The sequence below is a fragment of the Astatotilapia calliptera genome, chromosome 3 (assembly GCF_900246225.1).
Source record: "Astatotilapia calliptera chromosome 3, fAstCal1.2, whole genome shotgun sequence".
Classification (NCBI taxonomy): domain Eukaryota; kingdom Metazoa; phylum Chordata; class Actinopteri; order Cichliformes; family Cichlidae; genus Astatotilapia; species Astatotilapia calliptera.
The window spans coordinates 39537126-39557063 of NC_039304.1; the positions used below are offsets into that span (position 1 = coordinate 39537126).

Below are 19938 nucleotides of genomic sequence, written 5' to 3' on the forward strand. Positions count from 1 at the left end.
TGAAGAGACAAGTGTATCGGTTAACCAAAATGGAACAACTCCATTTTTTTTTTTTTATCTGAACCTTTGGTGAAACCTACACAGAACCACACGAGAAAAACTAGTGAAAAAATATTTTACTGAACATGATCTCTACACCTCTACTGTGGGAAGAAGAGCAGGATCTGACAAACGTGAAAAAAACACAAATAACAGTGATTAGCTGCATGTTTGTATTAGTCTTAAATAAGTGTGTGTGTGTGTGTGTGTGTGTGTGTGTGTGTGTGTGTGTGTGTGTGTGTGTGTGTGTGTGTGTGTGTGTGTGTGTGTGTGTGCCTTTAAGTAATATGTAGGTTTTGGTTAGGTTCACTGTAATTGTAATTAGACAGGTATAGACATAAAATATCCTTTTGAACATGTTGATGTCCTCTGGTTTGAGGTGTTGGCGGGGTCTGTTAGAGACCAGCAGCTGGATTGCGGCTGTGGTTGGACTGGTGGACTACTGCAGCCCAGAGTAGATGATGTTTGGCACTAGTTTAAAGCCTGAAAACAAACACACAGTCCAAAGAACAGGAAACACGATTACAATCTTTGTAGTTCAATCAAAACCTCAAATCCATCCATTTTCTACAACTTATCTGGGTTCAGGTCCTCGAGGAAGATCAGTCTAAGTAGAAAAACCTAGACTACACACAGTATGCCCACACCTAGAGTGTGGGCATACTGTGGGTACATTGCGGGCCCACAGTGGACCTCATTGTTGGCCCCCCTCTTTGATTAGTGTAGGTAGCCTACAGTAGTGTGACACCCACATTGGCCCACACAGCCCTAGCCTGGACCCCAAAGGGGCATATTGCTGGATACATCCCAGCTTTGGAGAAACCTGAGCTTAACACGATTCCCATGTTCCAAAGAATCTGCAGTCCATAACACAACTTCAGGGTGAGCATGGCAGAAACTGCAAATGAAAACATTCTCACATATAATGATCTAACTTACATCAAATGAAAACAAAAGGAAACACAGGCATCTTATCTGCCCCCCTGACATAAACAGGAGAGAAACATTAAAAAAAAGCTTCCCATCAGGCCATTTTCCATTTTCATAGTTTAAAAATTACAATTCAAGGGTAGCACCTGTGCTCCAATGAGTGGTAGAAGCTGCACTTCTTAACAGATTGGAGATGTAATGCATTCAAAATCAGAAACTGTGAAAACTGTACAGCTGCCCTCTTTTGCATAAACAGCTTTTTTTTTAATAGAAATGCTTTTTTTCTGTTTTGCTTTAAAAAATAAATTGACATCCAGACTTTGGTGAGCCATGAGATTTGTTACAAAGTTATATGTTTTTTTATTTGGTTGGTTTTCCTAAATTCAGCACAAATTCAAACATTAAGACCTGGAACTGACTCCTGTCAGAATAACTCATTTTAAAGATGTTCTGTTAAAATAAATAGGTCATGTCAAATTGTTTGAAGTGGACCTAATATGATTTCAGCACAACATTTTTATCTTTAAATTACACTGGTCCATCGGGACCCTCAGTCCATCCTGGTGCCTACATTGCCTTCTTTATTTGAAGCTTTAAACACACTTAATATGAACATCCGACAGTGAAAAAGGATATATATGCCAGGGAATAAGAAAAGTAGAATGGGTCCATTTTTACATTGGCTGTACCTCTCGTACCTCTTGGTCTGTTGGCTATTTGTCCTTCACTGACATCTTCATATATTCTCACTGTTGAGTAGACTGCATCTGGATCACTTCCTGTTCAATGAAGAACATTTAGATTACTGCAGGTACAAAAGCTGCAAATTTAGCAAGAACAGTGTTATATTAGAAGGAAATAACAGGAGTTGCAATAAGGGCAATAAGAGAAATCTAACAACGATTATACATAAAATGACATAAAACATTCAAGTCCAGGCACCTATGCTAGGTTTGAAAAAAAGAAATGATTTTGTAAAATACATTAAAAATAGCAGCACGGTGGCACGGTGGTTAGCACTGTTGCCGCACAGCAAGAAGGTCCTGAGTTCAATTCCAACATCAGGTCGGGGTCTTTCTGTGTGGAGTTTGCATGTTCTCCCCATGTTTGCGTGGGTTCCCTCCGGGTACTCCGGCTTCCTCCCACCGTCCAAAGACATGCAGCTTGTGGGGATAGGTTAATTGGATAATCCGAATTGCCACTAGGAGTGAATGTGAGTGCGAATGGTTGTCTGTCCCTGTGTGTTAGCCCTGCGACAGACTGGCGACCTGTCCAGGGTGTACCCCGCCTCTCGCCCTATGACAGCTGGGATAGGCTCCAGCGCCCCCCGCGACCCTGAAAAGGATAAGCGGAAGCGAATGGATGGGATGGACATTAAAAATATACCAACATATATTGGATTACTCTTCCATCCCAGTGCAGAGATACAAAGATACAACAGAGCAGCTTCACTCACCATAGCTGTGCAACACTATGTGCATGCTGTTATGGTCTGTTAAAAGCACTTTTGTAACAGAAGATTGTGTCAACAGAGGAAATTTAAATCAACTTTATAATCAACATAATAACAATAAAAAACACTGTTAGTAAAGTAATTGAAATAAATACACAACAAGCCAGTCCAGAGATATAAAACCTCCACTGTGTCCTGGATCTGCCTCCAGTCCCAAACCTCTCGCCTACTGTAGGAGGTGCCCAGGAGACATCCTGGTCAGATTATGAGTCACCTTAAATGAATCCTTTCCAATGTGGAGGATTAACGTCTCTACTCTGAGCCGTTTCTGAAAGAACAGATCGAGCTGTAAATCATCAACTCTCTCTTTACTACAACAGGCAGAGCAGCATCCCAGTTACTGTAGCAATACGGCTGCAGTAACTTCCAGTCATGTTGCAGTTTATGAAACTGGTGATATGATCTATTTTATTGCCAAACATATTTAAAGTGTCAGCTTTCATGTTCTCAAAATAACTGCAGTTACCACAGTCTGTAGGCCACCAAAGCCAAGTTCTAGGTTTGAGAGCAGAAAGGTGACTTTGACAAGTTTGTCTCTGATTAGCAGGGATTCAGTAAAAATCTCTAAAAGTGTTTCTCTCAAGAATGTCTCATTTTTTTTCTTTAGGAAGTTTTGATCAAGACAGCCTCTCTGCTGTACCATGTGACAATGCAGTTATAGTCGAGCTATGACTGCTCTGTTGATATCTTAGTCTCTACACCCTTAAAAAGGCTGATCCGTGATGGTATTTTCAAATGTTTTTAGCTCTTTACTTTAGTTTAGATTACTTTTCATAACCTACATTAAATGCCTGGACTTGGATCTTCACCTGTGTCAGGCCCATCAGGGTTCAAGTAATTCAAGGAGCCCTATTTGTGACTGTGGCTCAGGTGGTAGTGGTTCATCTATGAGTCAGGAAGTGTGTGGATCAATCCATGACTCCCCCACTCCATGTGCTGCAGTATTCTGGGGCAAGATACTGAATCCTGAGTCTCCCCCAATGCATCTGTTAGAGCAGTGGTTCCCAAACTTTCTTCGCTGGGCCCCCCTTTGTTTTACAGAAAAAGGTTCGCTCCCCCCCCCCCACACACACACACACGCACGCACTAACACATCCTCCAACCACACACACCCATATTTTGCTCAATTGCGGTTTATTTCACACCTCAAACATTTAGTAAACAATTAAGCAAATACAAGTAGTCTGCAGGTAGTAAGAAAATAAACTACTAACTCTTTTACGCTGCGTCCACACCTACACGGGTATTTTTGAAAACGCGGCTGTTTCGTCCACACGTAAACGGCGTTTCGAATCACCGAAAACTGCGATTTTTAAAAACTCCTTTTTTGCGTTTACGTGTGGACGAGGAATACAGAGTTTGTCATGCAATGTCACAGGTATGTGCCTTTATTCACGTCAGCTGTGCGCCACGTAATTGTTTACATGAGAGGAATTGCAGAATATAAACAGTATTTTGTCTCTATCTTCAGGTTTTACACGCTTACATACACACACGCAGTTCCTGTCCCTCCATTTACAGAGGCAGAGGTGTCACGGTGTGATTATTTTACATGCAGTTGTTTTTTTCCTGTGTAATAATATTCAACATTGCTATCAATACATTTTTCAAAAAAAATGCCTCTCTGTGCAAAATGCGCTTAAAAACATAAACAGCTGTCGGATACTGTTTGTCTGTGATTTAGACAGGGGGACAAATTGTGGCAGGATCAGCCTGATATTATTTGTATCCCACTGTAACTTTACTGTATAAAGAGCTAACGTCTCCAAAATGTCAGGAGTAGTTAGTCATTACAACAAGTGTTGGTGAACTAAAAATCAAGAATGTGGGATCCTGTTTGTCCGTGATTTGAAAAGCCCAGCGCTGCTCCTGACGAAGGGAAAACCAATCCTGCAGGGGAGACCTACCTCGGCACTTGTGCAGGTGAAGCCAAAGGGCAGATATGCTTCACCATATTTTCTAGTCTTTGGCTTAGAATGAAGTTGGTTTGGAAACATATTCAGCGATGCTTCATCTCCTGCTTTGCGTTTCTGTGGGCGCCCGTGCTAGCAGTGTCCAAGCGTTTTGTCCCCCTCCCCCCCCCCCCCCCCCCCCTTTTTCATAACACGCCCCCCCCCGCAATGGCTCTGGGGGGTGGGGGGGGGGCACACTTTGGGAAGGTCTGTGTTAGAGTGTTATACACTTAGGCATAAATAGGCCAAGTGGGGCTTTCTCAGCGCTTCAGGACTGTTTTGAGTGCACAGCCTGGAACATGTTTAAAGAGGCAGCCACCCAAAATGGCTTCTTGGACCTGGACGAGTTCACTGAATTCGTGACCTGTTACATCAGTAAGTGCACAGAAGATGTAACTGTAACTGGAGATGTCACACTCCCTGAGGAGCTGAACAAATTCTACGCGTGGTATGATGCCCTGAACAACACACAAGCAAAGAAAGCCACGCCCCCCACCACCGACCAGACCATCTCTTTGCCTGCAGCCGATGTGAGGAGATCTCTCACCAAGGTCAACCCACGAAAAGCTGCTGGACCAGAAAACATCCCAGGTCGTGTGCTGAGAGAGTGCGCTGATCAGCTGGGTGATGTCTTCACAGACATTTTCAACTCATCACTGAGCCAGATGATCGTCCCAGCGTGCTTCAAGTCCACCGCCATCATCCCAGTGCCAAGGAAATCCTCAATATCCTGCCTGAATGACTACTGTCCCATCGCACTGACCCCCATCATCATGAAGTGCTTTGAGAGACTTGTCATGGAACACATGAAGAGCAACCTCCCCTGCTCACTGGACCCGCTGCAGTTTGCATATCGGCCAAACAGATCGACCGAAGATGCTATTTCCACTGCACTTCACCTCTCCCTCTCCCACCTGTACAAGAAAGACAGTTATGTCAGAATGCTGTTCATAGACTTCAGCTCAGCATTCAACACCATTATCCCCCAAATCCTGTTTAACAAACTCAGCAAGTTGGGACTGAGCACCTCTCTCTGCAACTGGATACTAGATTTCCTGTCAGAGAGGCCTCAGTCCGTCCGTATCGGCGACAACATCTCCAGCACCATCAGGCTGAGCACAGGAGCTCCTCAGAGCTGTGTTCTCAGCCCTCTGTTGTTCACCCTCCTGACACACGACTGCACCGCCCTACACAGCTCTAACCACATCATCAAGTTCGCTGACAACGCAACCGTGGTTGGACTCATCAACAGCAACGACGAGTCAGCGTACAGAGATGAGGTTCAGCAGCTGGCGTTCTGGTGTAGTGAGAACAACCTGTCACTAAATGTGGACAAAACCAAGGAGATGATCGTTGACTTCAGGAAGACTCGCTCCACCCACACACCGCTCAGCATCCACGGTTCCATTGTTAACTGTTAACTGCACCAAGTTCCTGGGAGTTCATACCTCAGACGACCTCACCTGGACCACTAACACCACTTCCATCACCAAAAAGGCCCAACAGCGCCTCCACTTCCTGAAATGCCTGAAGCGGGAGAACCTCCCACCCTCACCATATTCTACAGGGGCATCATAGAGAGCGTTCTGACCAGCTGCATCTCCGTGTGGTTTGGAAACTGCAAAGTCGGTGACCTCAGCCAGCTACATCGGATCATCAAAGCAGCTGCCAAGATCATCGGAACATCTCTCCCTCTGCTACAGGACATCTTTCACAAACGCTCCATCAGTAAGGCCTCCTGCATCGTGTGTGACCCCTCACACCCCTCACATGGACTCTTTTCCCTCCTGCCATCTGACAGACGCTATCGCAGCATTGGCGCCCGATCCTCCTGACAGATAGCTTTCTCAAAGTGTATACTCACTCCCCTTACCTCACTCTCAAGTGTGTGTGGGCGGTTTATCCTTCAAGCTCGGGTCCTCTACCAGAGGCCTGGGAGCTTGAGGGTCCTGCGCAGTATCTTAGCTGTTCCCAGGACTGTGCTCTTCTGGACAGAGATCTCCGATGTTATTCCCGGGATCTGCTGGAGCCACTCGCCTAGCTTGGGAGTCACCGCACCTAGTGCTCCGATTACCACGGGGACCACCGTTACCTTCACCCTCCACATCCTCTCGAGCTCTTCTCTGAGCCCTTGGTATTTCTCCAGCTTCTCGTGTTCCTTCTTCCTGATATTGCTGTCATTTGGAACTGCTACATCGATCACTACGGCCATCTTCTTCTGTTTGTCTACCACCACTATGTCCGGTTGGTTAGCCACCACCATTTTGTCCGTCTGTATCTGGAAGTCCCACAGGATCTTAGCTCGGTCATTCTCCACCACCCTTGGGGGCATCTCCCATATTGACCTCGGGACTTCCAGGTTATACTCGGCACAGATGTTCCTGTACACTATGCCGGCCACTTGGTTATGGCGTTCCATGTATGCCTTGCCTGCTAGCATCTTGCACCCTGCTGTTATGTGCTGGATTGTCTCTGGGGCATCTTTACACAGCCTGCACCTGGGGTCTTGCCTGGTGTGATAGACCCCAGTCTCTATGGATCTTCTACTCAGAGCTTGTTCTTGTGCTGCCATGATTAGTGCCTCTGTGCTGTCTTTCAGTCCAGCTTTGTCCAGCCACTGGTAGGATTTCTGGATATCAGCCACCTCCTCTATCTGCCGGTGGTACATACCGTGCAGGGGCCTGTCCTTCCATGATGGTTCCTCGTCTCCCTCCTCTTTCTTGGGTTTCTGCTGCCTGAGGTATTCACTGAGCACTCGGTCAGTTGGGGCCATCTTCCCAATGTATTCTTGGATGTTCGTTGTCTCATCCTGGACTGTGGTGCTGACACTCACCAGTCCCCGGCCCCCTTCCTTCCGCTTAGCGTACAGCCTCAGGGTGCTGGACTTGGGGTGAAACCCTCCATGCATGGTAAGGAGCTTTCTTGTCTTGATGTCAGTGGCTTCTATCTCCTCCTTTGGCCAGCCTATTACCCCAGCAGGGTACCTGATCATGGGCAGGGCGTACGTGTTGATGGCCCGGATCTTGTTCTTACCATTCAGCTGACTCCTCAGGACTTGCCTGACCCTCTGCAGGTACTTGGTGGTTGCAGCTTTTCTAGCGGCCTCTTCATTGTTCCCATTCACCTGCGGGATCCCCAGGTACTTGTAACTGTCCTCTATGTCTGCAATGTTGCCTTCTGGTAGTTCAATCCCCTCAGTTCTGACTACCTTCCCTCTCTTTGTTACCATCCGACTACACTTCTCCAGTCCGAACGACATTCCAATGTCATTGCTGTATAGCCTGGTAGTGGATCTGGATCAGTGAATCAATGTCTCGTTCACTCTTGGCATACAGCTTGATGTCATCCATGTACAGGAGGTATTCTTCTTATTCTTATTTTTCCTATATTTATTGTTGCTCTTTTGCACTATATGGAACTGGAGCCTCGTCGTCTTGTCTCTCTATGTACTGAACTGTACATAGCAGAGGTGACAATGAGGTTGACTTTGACTAAAAGTGCTTTATAAATGTGTGAGTGAGCTATGCAGTAATAAGCACTTTGAATGCTCAACTGAGTAGGAAGTTACTAAATAAGTTTATTTAACATCATGCCATCTTTACATTTTTTCTTAATAAGACTGTTTTAATACACTATGTCTATGACACAAACTTTTATTATTTGTAATTTCGCATCATGAAGAGAATAATAAATGATATTTATAAACACCATCAACTGTGAACAGCTTTATTTCCCGTAACGCTGTGAAACACAGAGAACAGGGGGCTGTAAATAACCACAAAGCTGCACAAAGTTCATCTGTTAATGCAAACTGACACTTGTAGGAAAACACCTTCTTACTACATGAACCCTACTATAAGCTAAACCAGAACACCTAGCAGTGCAAATTCTTTTTTTTTCCTTTTTTTCTTTTTTTTTTTGTGTCCCGTTTGGATCTTTAGCCATCAGAATTGTTGTTTTAAGGCCAAGAAAGATGCCAAGCGGATTTATTTTACCAAGTGGATCATCATGGCCTTGCCATATTGGTCCATTTAATTGACCTTTATTATAATTATGAATTTATTTTATTTTCGGTTTCTACAAACGGGACAGACATGACTGTCCCGTTTGTAGCAGTGCAAATTCTGATCAGTGTCAGACTACAGTTAACTGGAAACAACAAGAGGGAAGAGGTGCTGTGGTCTTACACAGAACTTTAAAGTGGTCAAAATGATTGAAGGTCAGTTTGAGCTACAGGTAATGACAGTTAATGATCTTTTGTCTGTTCAGTCTTTCTAACAACTTGTTCAGCCTCTTCTAGGCTGCTTTATTTTCCCCTTTGTGCACTGCTGGAATGTTCAAAGGCCCAGATGTGGTTTAAAAGTCACAACACGCCTGACTTTATAAAAGCTTTAACACATGAAACCCTTGGTGAATAAGGGCTTGCCTGCCTTTGCAAGAAAAAAATGGATATAGCAAGCTTTGACTTTGACTAAAAGTGCTTTATAAATGTGTGAGTGAGCTATGCAGTAATAAGCACTTTGAGTGCTCAACTGAGTAGGAAGTTACTAAATAAGTTTATTTAACATCTTGCCATCTTTACATTTTTTCTTAATAAGACTGTTTTAATACACTATGTCTATGACACACACTTTTATTATTTGTAATTTCGCATCATGAAGAGAATAATAAATGATATTTATAAACACCATCAACTGTGAACAGCTTTATTTCCCGTAACGCTGTGAAACACAGAGAACAGGGGGCTGTAAATAACCACAAAGCTGCACAAAGTTCATCTGTTAATGCAAACTGACACTTGTAGGAAAACACCTTCTTACTACATGAACCCTACTATAAGCTAAACCAGAACACCTAGCAGTGCAAATTCTTTTTTTTTTTCTTTTTTTTTTTTTTTGTGTCCCGTTTGGATCTTTAGCCATCAGAATTGTTGTCTTAAGGCCAAGAAAGATGCCAAGCGGATTTATTTTACCAAGTGGATCATCATGGCCTTGCCATATTGGTCCATTTAATTGACCTTTATTATAATTATGAATTTATTTTATTTTTGGTTGCTACAAACGGGACAGTTTGTAGCAACAGGTAAACTGAAGGTCAGTTTGAGCTACAGGTAATGACAGTTAATGATCTTTTGTCTGTTCAGTCTTTCTAACAACTTGTTCAGCTTCTTCTAGGCTGCTTTATTTTCCCCTTTGTGCACTGCTGGAATGTTCAAAGGCCCAGATGTGGTTTAAAAGTCACAACACGCCTGACTTTATAAAAGCTTTAACACATGAAACCCTTGGTGAATAAGGGCTTGCCTGCCTTTGCAAGAAAATAATGGATATAGCAAGCTCTGCATCTTATCTTAAAGACCTCTTAGTACCATCATTCCAATAGAGCTCATCGCTCTCAGACTGGAACTGTTGTTCCTAGAGTATTTAAAAGTAGAATGGGAGGCAGAGTCTTCAGTTTTCAGGCCCCTCTTCTATGGAACCAGCTTCCAGTTTGGATTTGGGAGCCAGACGCCATCTCTATTTTTAAATTTTCCTTTTTGAGAAAGCATATAGTTGGGCTGGATCAGGTGACCCTGAATCCTCCTTCAGTTATGCTGCAATAGGTGTAGACTGCTGGGGGATTTTCATGAGTGTTTCTCCTTTACTTAGAATGCGTTTATACACCTCTCTGATTTAAATAATTCATTATTATTAATCTCTCGCTCTCTTCCATAGAATGGCTTTTTTCTGGTTTCACTCCCTTCACCCCCAACTGACAGTGGCAGATGGCTGCTCCACAATGTAATGTAATGTTGGACAGACCATCACACCATAGTTTGAAGTAACAACTGAATTTAACGGATTGTATTTTGTTAGATCATGAAGCATTCATGCATCAACCCCCCACCCCCACCCCCACCTCCACGCCCCCACAGTCTGAATCTCACCTTCACGTTTCCTGTAAACACATCGTCTCACCAGCAGAACCAGTAACACCAGTAGAGCCACAACATAGACTGATCCAACACATGACAAAACAGAGAGAACAGCAGGAGAGAGTGATGGAGGAAGAGTGCTGGAGGTGGATGTAGGTGGAGGTGTGGTGGTGTGTTTGTCTAAAATAAAGCAAACACAGTCATTAAGTTGTCGTCACATTGTGAATGTTGAAAGCTGCAGAAACACAGACAGGTGAGTGTGTCACCTGTGACAGTGATCCAGCTGGATGGAGACTCTCCATGACCGCTGATGTCACACTTGTAGAGGCCTTCATCAGACCTGGAAACATGCTGGATGGTCATGTGACCTGTAGGCTCCTCCCTGATGAGGGAGCCATCTTTATAGAAAGCAGCTGGGAGGTTGGAGGGAGTGGTCTTTGTTTTACAGAGCAGAGTGACGTCATCTCCCTCCATCACAGGGAGGACAGGACTCTGCAGGATCACTGATCCACCTCAACACAGAGACAAACTACAGCATTTCATCCATTTACACACAGCTTCATCAACACTAACTCCACACACTCAGCTTACCAGTGACTGTCAGGTTAACCATGTTGCTGATGGGACCCTCTCTGGACTCACACCAGTAAACTCCACTGTCCAATGGGTCGATGTAGCTGATGTTACAGGAAGAACCAGCTGGTTTTCCCCACCCATCTCCACACTGAGTCTTCGTTTGTGTCTTTGGGTTTCTCCTCAGAGTCCATCCAGCAGAGCTGTCATCCTCCTCACAGCTCAGAGACACAAAGTCTCCTTTAAAGAACTGAGAGCTGCTGGGACTCACAGTCAGACGAGCTGCCAGGAAGAGGATATGATGTGAATCAATTTTCAAAAGAGAACGACCAACTGAGTTTCAAAATCTTTTACTGTTTCAACAACAGTAACACAGCCACCCAAAATAAAACATATTTTGGGTGGCTGTGTATATTGCACTATAAACATATAATGCAGTAAACATCACGTGTCTTCAGTATTCCTAAATCACTTTACATTTAAAATGTGATACTGATAGTAAAGACAGTAGTCAAGCATGCAGTCAGATCCTGGCTGGTCCAGGTTCAGTGCTCTCAGATGCACAGTTATAATTAATGTTATTAAAAACACCAACAAAAAAAAAAGGTGGTTTTGGATTTAATGCCTCTGTTTTTAGAGACAAGCTTTATTGAAAGTTTATACGTGGCAGACAGCATTAAAAATAAGATGCAGAAAATCTCTATTTAAGACTCTTTGAGATGTTTTGGATTATCACGATGAGTTCACTGACCTTGGTTTGTTGTGCAGCACAGCAGTAAGTTCAGACCTAAAGAGAAATGATATCAGTCAATCTGAGTTTTCAGCTGGTTCACATTACAGCAAAGCTCCTTCTGGTACCATGTCTCCCCTTTAGGGGACTTTTAGCTTCTGCTTAGGCCTTTTCTAGCTGTTCATTTGTCTGTTTTTGTTTTTGTTTTTAAAACTATATCCATAAATATCATGAATGTGTCACAGAGACACAGACAGCTGCTAATCATTGTCAGTAACAGACAAATAAAAGAGGTTCAGTTTCCCACTTCTGGGATAGCTGAGGTGAACGGCAGCAGACAGAAGGTACAGCCCCTGTGTCAACATCCGCCTGTCAATCAAACAGGCCACACCTACAATAATATCAACTTTAAGCCTTCATTCCTCAAGAAACAAATTAAAAATACACACTTTAAAATATGTTCTTTCCTGATTTCTCGGTTTTATGTACAAACAACACTGGTTCATCTGTGATTCATAAGTCAGTGTTAAATAGCTTAACACTTAAAACTGTGGCTCAAGACTTTTGCACAGTACTCTGTCTCACAACATATGTCACCACCCTTGTATAACTCAGCTGATATGCTATAAAAACAGTTAACTGCATTTGGAAGTGAAAGATTGAACTTACAGAGCAGCTGCTGAAGAGATGCTGGTTTCATCTTGACTGAGCTCAGACACAGCAGTTAAATCAACTTCCTTCTGCATGCAAGGCTACATATACTGCTTTGTGGTTTTCTTGTTGCCATTACGACAGCTGATTTAAAATAGCACAGATGATCAAACTCCATGTGACCTTTCTATGTTATGCTTTAAAGCGTTGTACTTTTGTTAAAATGGTAAAAAACAACAACAACCCTGTTTTTCAACTGTCAACTTGAGAAATAATGTTTTATAGCAGGTAGCTGTTGTGTGTTTGGGGCTAGTATGAGACCCTCTCTCTCCCACCCTCCCCCACTAAGTGAGTTGGAGGAAGGAGCTGTTGTTAAGGAAAGAGGGCCATACAAGCAGGAGGCCTAAAATAGTTAGTGCATACCTTTGTCAGTGTGTTAACTCCAAATATTTTTAATTCACTTCTTCAGTCAGCAAAGCCAGGGAGTAGAACTCTTTGAACACAACCATTTTTCACCCAAGCCTTTGGTGATTGCAGAGATACTCAGAATTCCACCTTAAGGCATAGTAGACCCTAAATTTCATCACAGCACCCCTAAAAATAACTACAGTAATACTAGTACTGATGATGTATTTTACTATTATTTTGATATTGTTTTCTAATGTTATATTTGCCAACTGGAGAGAGTGAAAAGCGGCCAGTATTGTTGATGTCTTAAAGAGACAGTGACCTCACACAGAGGCGTTTCTGCTTGTTGATGATGAAGAGGTAATTTAATGACACAAATCAGTGATGCCGATTTAAAGAACACTTTAACTACGGCAAAAGTTCAAATTGTTCTGATGTTGTGACTTTGTCTGCTTCTTTATATTTGTTCTCTAAACACCGTCAAAAAAGTGTCGCAAAGCATGAGACAAAATCCACATGTAAACTAAGCTTTACAAATGTGTGCAATGATTTGCGTGTAAATTTTGAGGACCCACACGCAGGTGCTTCAATCCACACACATATACGAGGCAATCTGACCACCACGTAAAACTATTTTACAAATGTGCAAAAGCCAAATAATTACTGATCGTTTAAGCACAGTTTACTAAGTTCAGCTTCCTGAATTTGAAAATTTTACCTTTTGAAAACCTTTCTGAGCGTACAAATATCTAAAAGTACACACGACATCACTCTTGCCCACAAAAGCTTATCCTCCTAGGACCCTGCGTCCACATATGTGGACATCACATTTTGGGTTATTTAGACCAAAATACTCAATTTTGCTCTACATGGGCCTGATAGCCACTTACAAGGACATTATACTGCTACTCTTGTATCAAAATTTTAAATGAATATCCTCATATGTGGCTCTTATTTTTCTTAAAAACAAAAATAAGGTAAAAAAAAAAAATCTGGTAATTCTTTATTTTCACATTCATCGGGCCCCAATATGCCCAAATATCAAAGAGAAATTAAAAATGCTGTGGAAGAGTTCGGGTCTTAGGAGGTTAAATATGTGTGTGCGAATCACCGCACGGATCACTTCTCACACCCATGTGGGGTTTGAGACAAATGTAACGCTGGCAGCTTCCCACAGAGCCACATATGTAAGATGCGTTCAAGTCCCAGGGTAAAACTGACATCTGGGCTTCCACTGCATGTATGTGTTTTTTCTTTCAAATAAAATGCACGCTTCTTTTTCTACATAAACGGAACATAGATTTACCATTATCAGCTTTATTATTTTACTTTGTTAAACATTTCTATTCCTATTGAAGATCAGGGGTGTGTGAGTATACCCACTCCTGTTTCTTCACATCCCAACTCTGGATTAAAATGTAAAGGTGCAAAAAAACGAAACTGTCACAGCTGTCGAGGAGAGCCGTGTGGAGGTAAAAGGACCCTAATGCAGGCAGTTGACTGACAGTGCAAGTGACGTTTATTTACAAGTAATAGAGTGACGGAACAGGCAGTGAGGAATAGTGATGGGACATTCTGTATCGAGGCTTCAAAGCTTGTGTCGAGTAATGGAGGGGGCGTTTCCGCGATGCGCGTTTCGAGGCTTGCTTCATTTATGGGAGGAGCTGAAAATGATGACGTCCGAAGCCTCGCTGCCCGGCTGTACCTGACTGGTTCATGAAGTGGTTCGAACTTTGCCGCGAGCTATGACAGATATAAACCCCTCAGACTTCAATCAAAATGTGGGTGTTTGATGGAGAGTTGCGGTTAGTGAGAGTTTGGAGACAGTTTGGAGGTTTATGAGAGTGAGGAGAGAAAGTCAGGAGAGAATGGAGCCAGCTAAGAAGAGGAGGATGTCCTCCCCTGTGTGGGAACATTTTAATTTTATTCCTCCCAGCAAGGTATGTAAATTTCTACAGAAGATGTATTTTTATAATACTGATGGTGCAATACAATTTATGTTAAGCTGTCTGTACTTTTGTACAAGGTGAAGTGTTCGCTATGTGCCAGGGAGCTGGGATATAACAACAACACCTCATCCATGCTTACGCACTACAGAGCTTTGCATGAGAATAAGGGGAACACCGATTGTGGAGCAAGACCAGGTGAGCCATCAAATGCCATGATAATATAGCATGCTGTAATGTTACTAAATGATATAACAATATTATACAACTGTTATAAGTTACGTGTGTGATATTTATATTTGTGCTTTGTCTTTATTGTCTTTCCTCAGGAGAACAATCTCCAATAGATGAAGACATGGTTAGCATGGTGATTGAGGACTCCCAGCCATTTAGCATTGTGGAGGACAAAGGATTCAAAAGATTTGTTAAATCATTAAATCATAGCTATGTTCTCCCCACTAAAAGGTCATAAAAGCAGTGAAAATTTAGTTTTTACAGAATAAAATGTGAACAGGCAGGACTGAGGCCTCAGTGTGTAGCTGTCCATACCCCAACGTTACAAAAGCACAACCACTGTCCACACCCCAACCACACCTCACCTCACAGTAAATGATCATTTCCATTTCAAGCATTTCCAAATGATCATTTTCCATACTGCCAGTATAAATATACACAGTATACTGCCATCTCAGGAGACTGAAAAGATTCGGCATGAGCCCCCGCATCCTCAGGACCTTCTATCACTGTGCCATTGAGAGCATCCTCACTGGATGCATCACCACCTGGTATGGCAACACCACCGCCTACAACTGCAAAGCTCTCCAGCGTGTAGTGCGGTGCTCTGAACGGATAATTGGAGGTGAGCTTCCCTCCCTCCAAGACATCTACAGGAAGCGCTGCCTGAGGAAAGCGGGGAGGATCATCAAGGACTCCAGTCACCCCAGCCATAAACTGTTCAGACTGCTTCCATCAGGAAGGAGGTTCTGCAGCATCCGGTCCCGTACCAGCAGACTGAGAGACAGCTTTTTCCACCAGGCCATCAGACTGCTGAACACGTCATAGACACCTCAGCTTCACTACTGGAACTTCAACACTATGCACTACACACTGTACAGTAATGCCACTGTTTTGCACATATTCAACTCTGTATATTTTTATATTTTTATATATTATTATTTTTTTACTATTTAATTTGTAAAAATGTGTATACACACACACACACACACACACACACACACACACACGTAGGATAATATTTAGTATACACATCCAGAAATGCATACACTATTATATATTGTACATATATTTATTAGTTTCAGGTTGGCCATTCTTGTATTTTGCTCGTTTGTGTTGTTGTGTTTGCATATCCCTGTTGCTTGTGGGGCTCGCACACAAGAATTTCACTCGCATGTGCTGTGCCAGTGTGCCTGCACATGTGAGGTGACAATAAAAGTGATTTGATTTGATTTGATCACTACAATATAGATGTTTTACACACTCCTTTTGTTGTTGACATTTGCAGGCTGTGTGCAAAAGGCCACGCTCTTCAAATTCATGCCAACTAATATTTCTACGTCCAGTAGGTGTCCTACTAGAGCACATGAAGCTTCACGCTGGGGTGAACCAATTGGATTAAGAGCTTCAGTGCTTCATGAAGCTTCATCTGCCCATCACTAGTGAGGAATGACAAATGACTGGAACACCTAAACTGGGAAAACTAAACGACAAACATAAGAAACGGGGTGCAGCGCCGAGAGCCGCAGACAGAGGAACAAAACACCATGAAACACAGACGAACAGGCAGGAGAACACACAGGGCTTAAATACACACAGCAGTAATCAGGGGATGAGAGACAGGAGGGCAACACAGCTGGGAGAAATCAGAGCTGAGGGGACAGGGGAAACGTAACCTGAACACACTCACATGAGACGGAGACCTTCAGAATAAAACAGGAAACTCAGACACAGAGAACCAGACAAGACAATGAACTACACAGACAGATTCACAAACAGACAGTGTGACACCAGAGGCAGACAGAACACAGAAGTGGGACCAGGGCAGGCACAGAACAGAAACCTAACAAATGGCAAATTATAACAGAATACATACTCAGAATAAACAAAAGCATAAAGAAACACAAAACACTGAGTCGGCAGACTCAGGACCATGACAGAAACAAACAGCCTCAATGTCCTGTCATCAGTGACAGGACCGTGATGGATGCCTGGTGGAATTCTGACTGACTGCCAGCTGGTGGGTGACTGTAACCATATCCCCCACCTGTGACCAGGACGATGCAACCATGATTATTAAATCCCATAATAGCATCACTTACTACATTTATAACTTTCAAATGTGTTCAGGGATTTATAATTATCACAGAATCACAATGTTGAGGCTGACTATAAAATATTGATGTACGCTTACAGCAAATAAAACACAGGTTGTGCACACCTGACAGAAAGTGATGCTTGCATTTTATGATTATTGCTGACTTGTGTTTCTGAACATGAATGATTATTTTATTGCACAGCTCATGGTCTAATGTTCAAATGTAAATACATTATGTGTAAATACTTTTGGCAGTAGTGTATATGCTGACAGCCTCCTGCAGCAGCTCACCCACACTGGACACCTTTTGAGAAGAGAACTGTTTTCCCTCCCGAGCAACCTGACAGTTTGCCAATTTTTTTAGAGGCAGACCAAAAATCTTTTTCAATTTTTAACATCTTCATCATGTTTTGTACAATACGTCCACCACCCCTCCTGTGGACAAGTCCTTGCTTTTCTTCCATCTTGTCCCTCACACCCAACATATCTGTCCTCCTCCTATCTTCATTCTCTCTGGTGTGATTTTACAGAACATAAAAACATTTACAGTGACTGCTCTCATCAGCACAATCCTGCCTTTCCTGCTCTCCTGCTGCCTCCTAACATTCTTTTTTAATGACCTCCATGTTTTGCAGTTGCTTCCTGACACATTTCCTTCCTGACAAAGCCCTGCCCATGTATCCGGGTTTGAGATCGACAGTAAGAGTGCATACTGGGCTGGGCTTCCCTGTCGTGTACACACTCTGTACTACAAACATTTATCACACTTTCATTGAGAGTTTTAATGCAATTAAGCATTTATTTTCTGCTATACAAAGACTCTACAGGTGCCTAGAGCTCTACACCTGTAGATTTTTTTTTTTTATCAAGCTAAGCTTCCTCGTGTGATTAGTGAAATACTTCCATGCTTACCAAGTGTAGCTTATAAACAATGTAAGCTGCAAAGAGAGGGAAGCAGTGGTTTGTGTTTTTGGAATGATAGATAAAAGTCCTCATCAGTGTAGTAGGACTTGACTTAAGCGGCCAAAGAAATGCAGGAGACTGATGCTGTCACCGTTTTGTGACCCAAACAATATTTACAAAGAAACAAATAAGAAACTCAACTCCAAATTAACTCAGTTCAAATAAACATAACTGAACTTAAATCAATGAAAATTACGGTCAAACTGCACACAGCTACACTGACCTGGTCCTTTCTCCTCAAACACCTGAGTTCTGCTTAAATAATAATAATGGATTGCATTTATATAGCGCTTTTTGGGACCCCTCAAAGCTTTAAAATACCACTATTCATTCACTCTCACACACTGGTGAAGGCAAGCTACAGTTGTAGCCACAGCTGCCCTGGGGTAGACTGACAGAGGCGAGGCTGCCATATCGCGCCATCGGCCCCTCTGGCCATCACCAGTAGGTGGTGGGTGAAGTGTCTTGCCCAAGGACACAACGACCGAGACTGTCCGAGACGTGGCTCGAACCGGCAACCTTCCGATTACAAGACGAACACCCAACTCTTCAGCCACGATTACCCCAAATAATCCACTTAACCAAACAATTTCACCACTGGACTATTCCATTCAGTAGGTAGATAAGATGAAAATGATTATATTCAAACCTCTACTGCCACTCTTTACTAGCAACATAAACTCTGGTGTAATCAATACACATGACAATAAATCTATTTCTCCATAAACCCTCTAAAATCAACTTTCTTAAATTACAAGAGTTTTCCCCCTTCGCTTGGTCTCTTCCTGTGACCTCAGATGAACCCAGAAGGTATAAAGCAGGAAGTAAAACTACTTTCCTCCTTTTGTTTCTGGAAGACAGGTAGGTAAGGTTAGTTCTAACTAAACCAATTAACAGTTGAAATAAATAACATGTTAACTTAACAAATTTGTAGGAATTGATTTAAACCAAAATGTTATATTATATAATCTGTAAAAGTGCAAAACATAAACAAACCCGGGATAGTAGACGTTTGCCTATTGCAGACTACATATGAAATATGGTTAAATCGTGATCGTGTGGAAACGTAACCTGATCGTGGCTCAAGAGTTGGGAGTTCGCCTTGTAATCGGAAGGTTGCTGTTTCGAGCCACGTCTTGGACAGTCTCGGTCGTTGTGTCCTTGGGCAAGACACTTCACCCACCGCCTACTGGTGATGGCCAGAGGGGCCGATGGAGCAATATGGCAGCCTTGCCTCTGTCAGTGCGCCCCAGGGCAGCTGTGGCTACAACTGTAGCTTGCCTTCACCAGTGTGTGAATGGGTGGATGACTGGGTGTGTAAAGTGCTTTGGGGTCCCTAGGCGGGACTAGCAAAAGTGCTATATAAATACAGACCATTTACCAATATTATCATAAAATAAATAATGTATTAATGACTTAAAAAAATCACACTTTTTAAACTCATGTAATGGTTTATTTAACTCCTGGTAAAGGTGTATAAACTCTTAATTTAGCCTTTGAAAACCAGTTCTGAAGTTCATGATTTAACATACTAGATGTGTGACTGTAGCTGGGTGTGAATATATAATAGAACTTATAAGTTAAGTTATATAATAAGTTATAACTTATAAAATTGTAAAAATTATCGTAAAGTGTATAATTTATTAACAACTTTTTTTTAATCACACTTTTTAAACTCGTGTAAATGTTTATTTCTGACACTCCTGGTCCTCCATACTGATCAAGTGAAACAGTGGTTTATTAGCTGGTATGACATCATACCATCCAATGAAGGCCTCACATTATTATTTTACATTCATTATTAACATTTAACCTTCACACCTTTAGAAGCTTTTACATTTTAAACTATGATATTTTTGAACTCGAACCTAAAACAGAAAAAATCTTTTTACTAGATTCTAAACACTTGTTTATACAGACAGACGAATAGGCGCCACCTTACCTCATAATTTCCTGTAAGTTCCTTTTTTTCATGCAGTGGAATTTCCTC

At 42.5% G+C, this 19938-nt stretch overlaps 1 protein-coding gene and 1 long non-coding RNA gene across 2 annotated transcripts; both read right to left on the minus strand.

The window, feature by feature from the left end:
* Positions 1-279: 279 nt before the first annotated feature.
* Positions 280-10409, minus strand: LOC113019513 (uncharacterized). The gene is made up of 3 exons (XR_003272032.1): positions 10358-10409; positions 1668-1748; positions 280-522 (listed from the first exon to the last, which is right to left on the minus strand). It is a non-coding gene; the product is annotated as an uncharacterized LOC113019513 (long non-coding RNA).
* Positions 10410-10603: 194 nt separating this feature from the next.
* Positions 10604-12359, minus strand: LOC113019510 (Fc receptor-like protein 5; the record flags this gene model as incomplete). Its single annotated transcript, XM_026163266.1, has 4 exons — positions 12318-12359; positions 11670-11705; positions 10937-11200; positions 10604-10857 (listed from the first exon to the last, which is right to left on the minus strand). Coding segments are annotated over exons 1-4 (585 nt in total), but the record flags the coding sequence as incomplete, so codon positions are not given.
* Positions 12360-19938: the final 7579 nt, after the last annotated feature.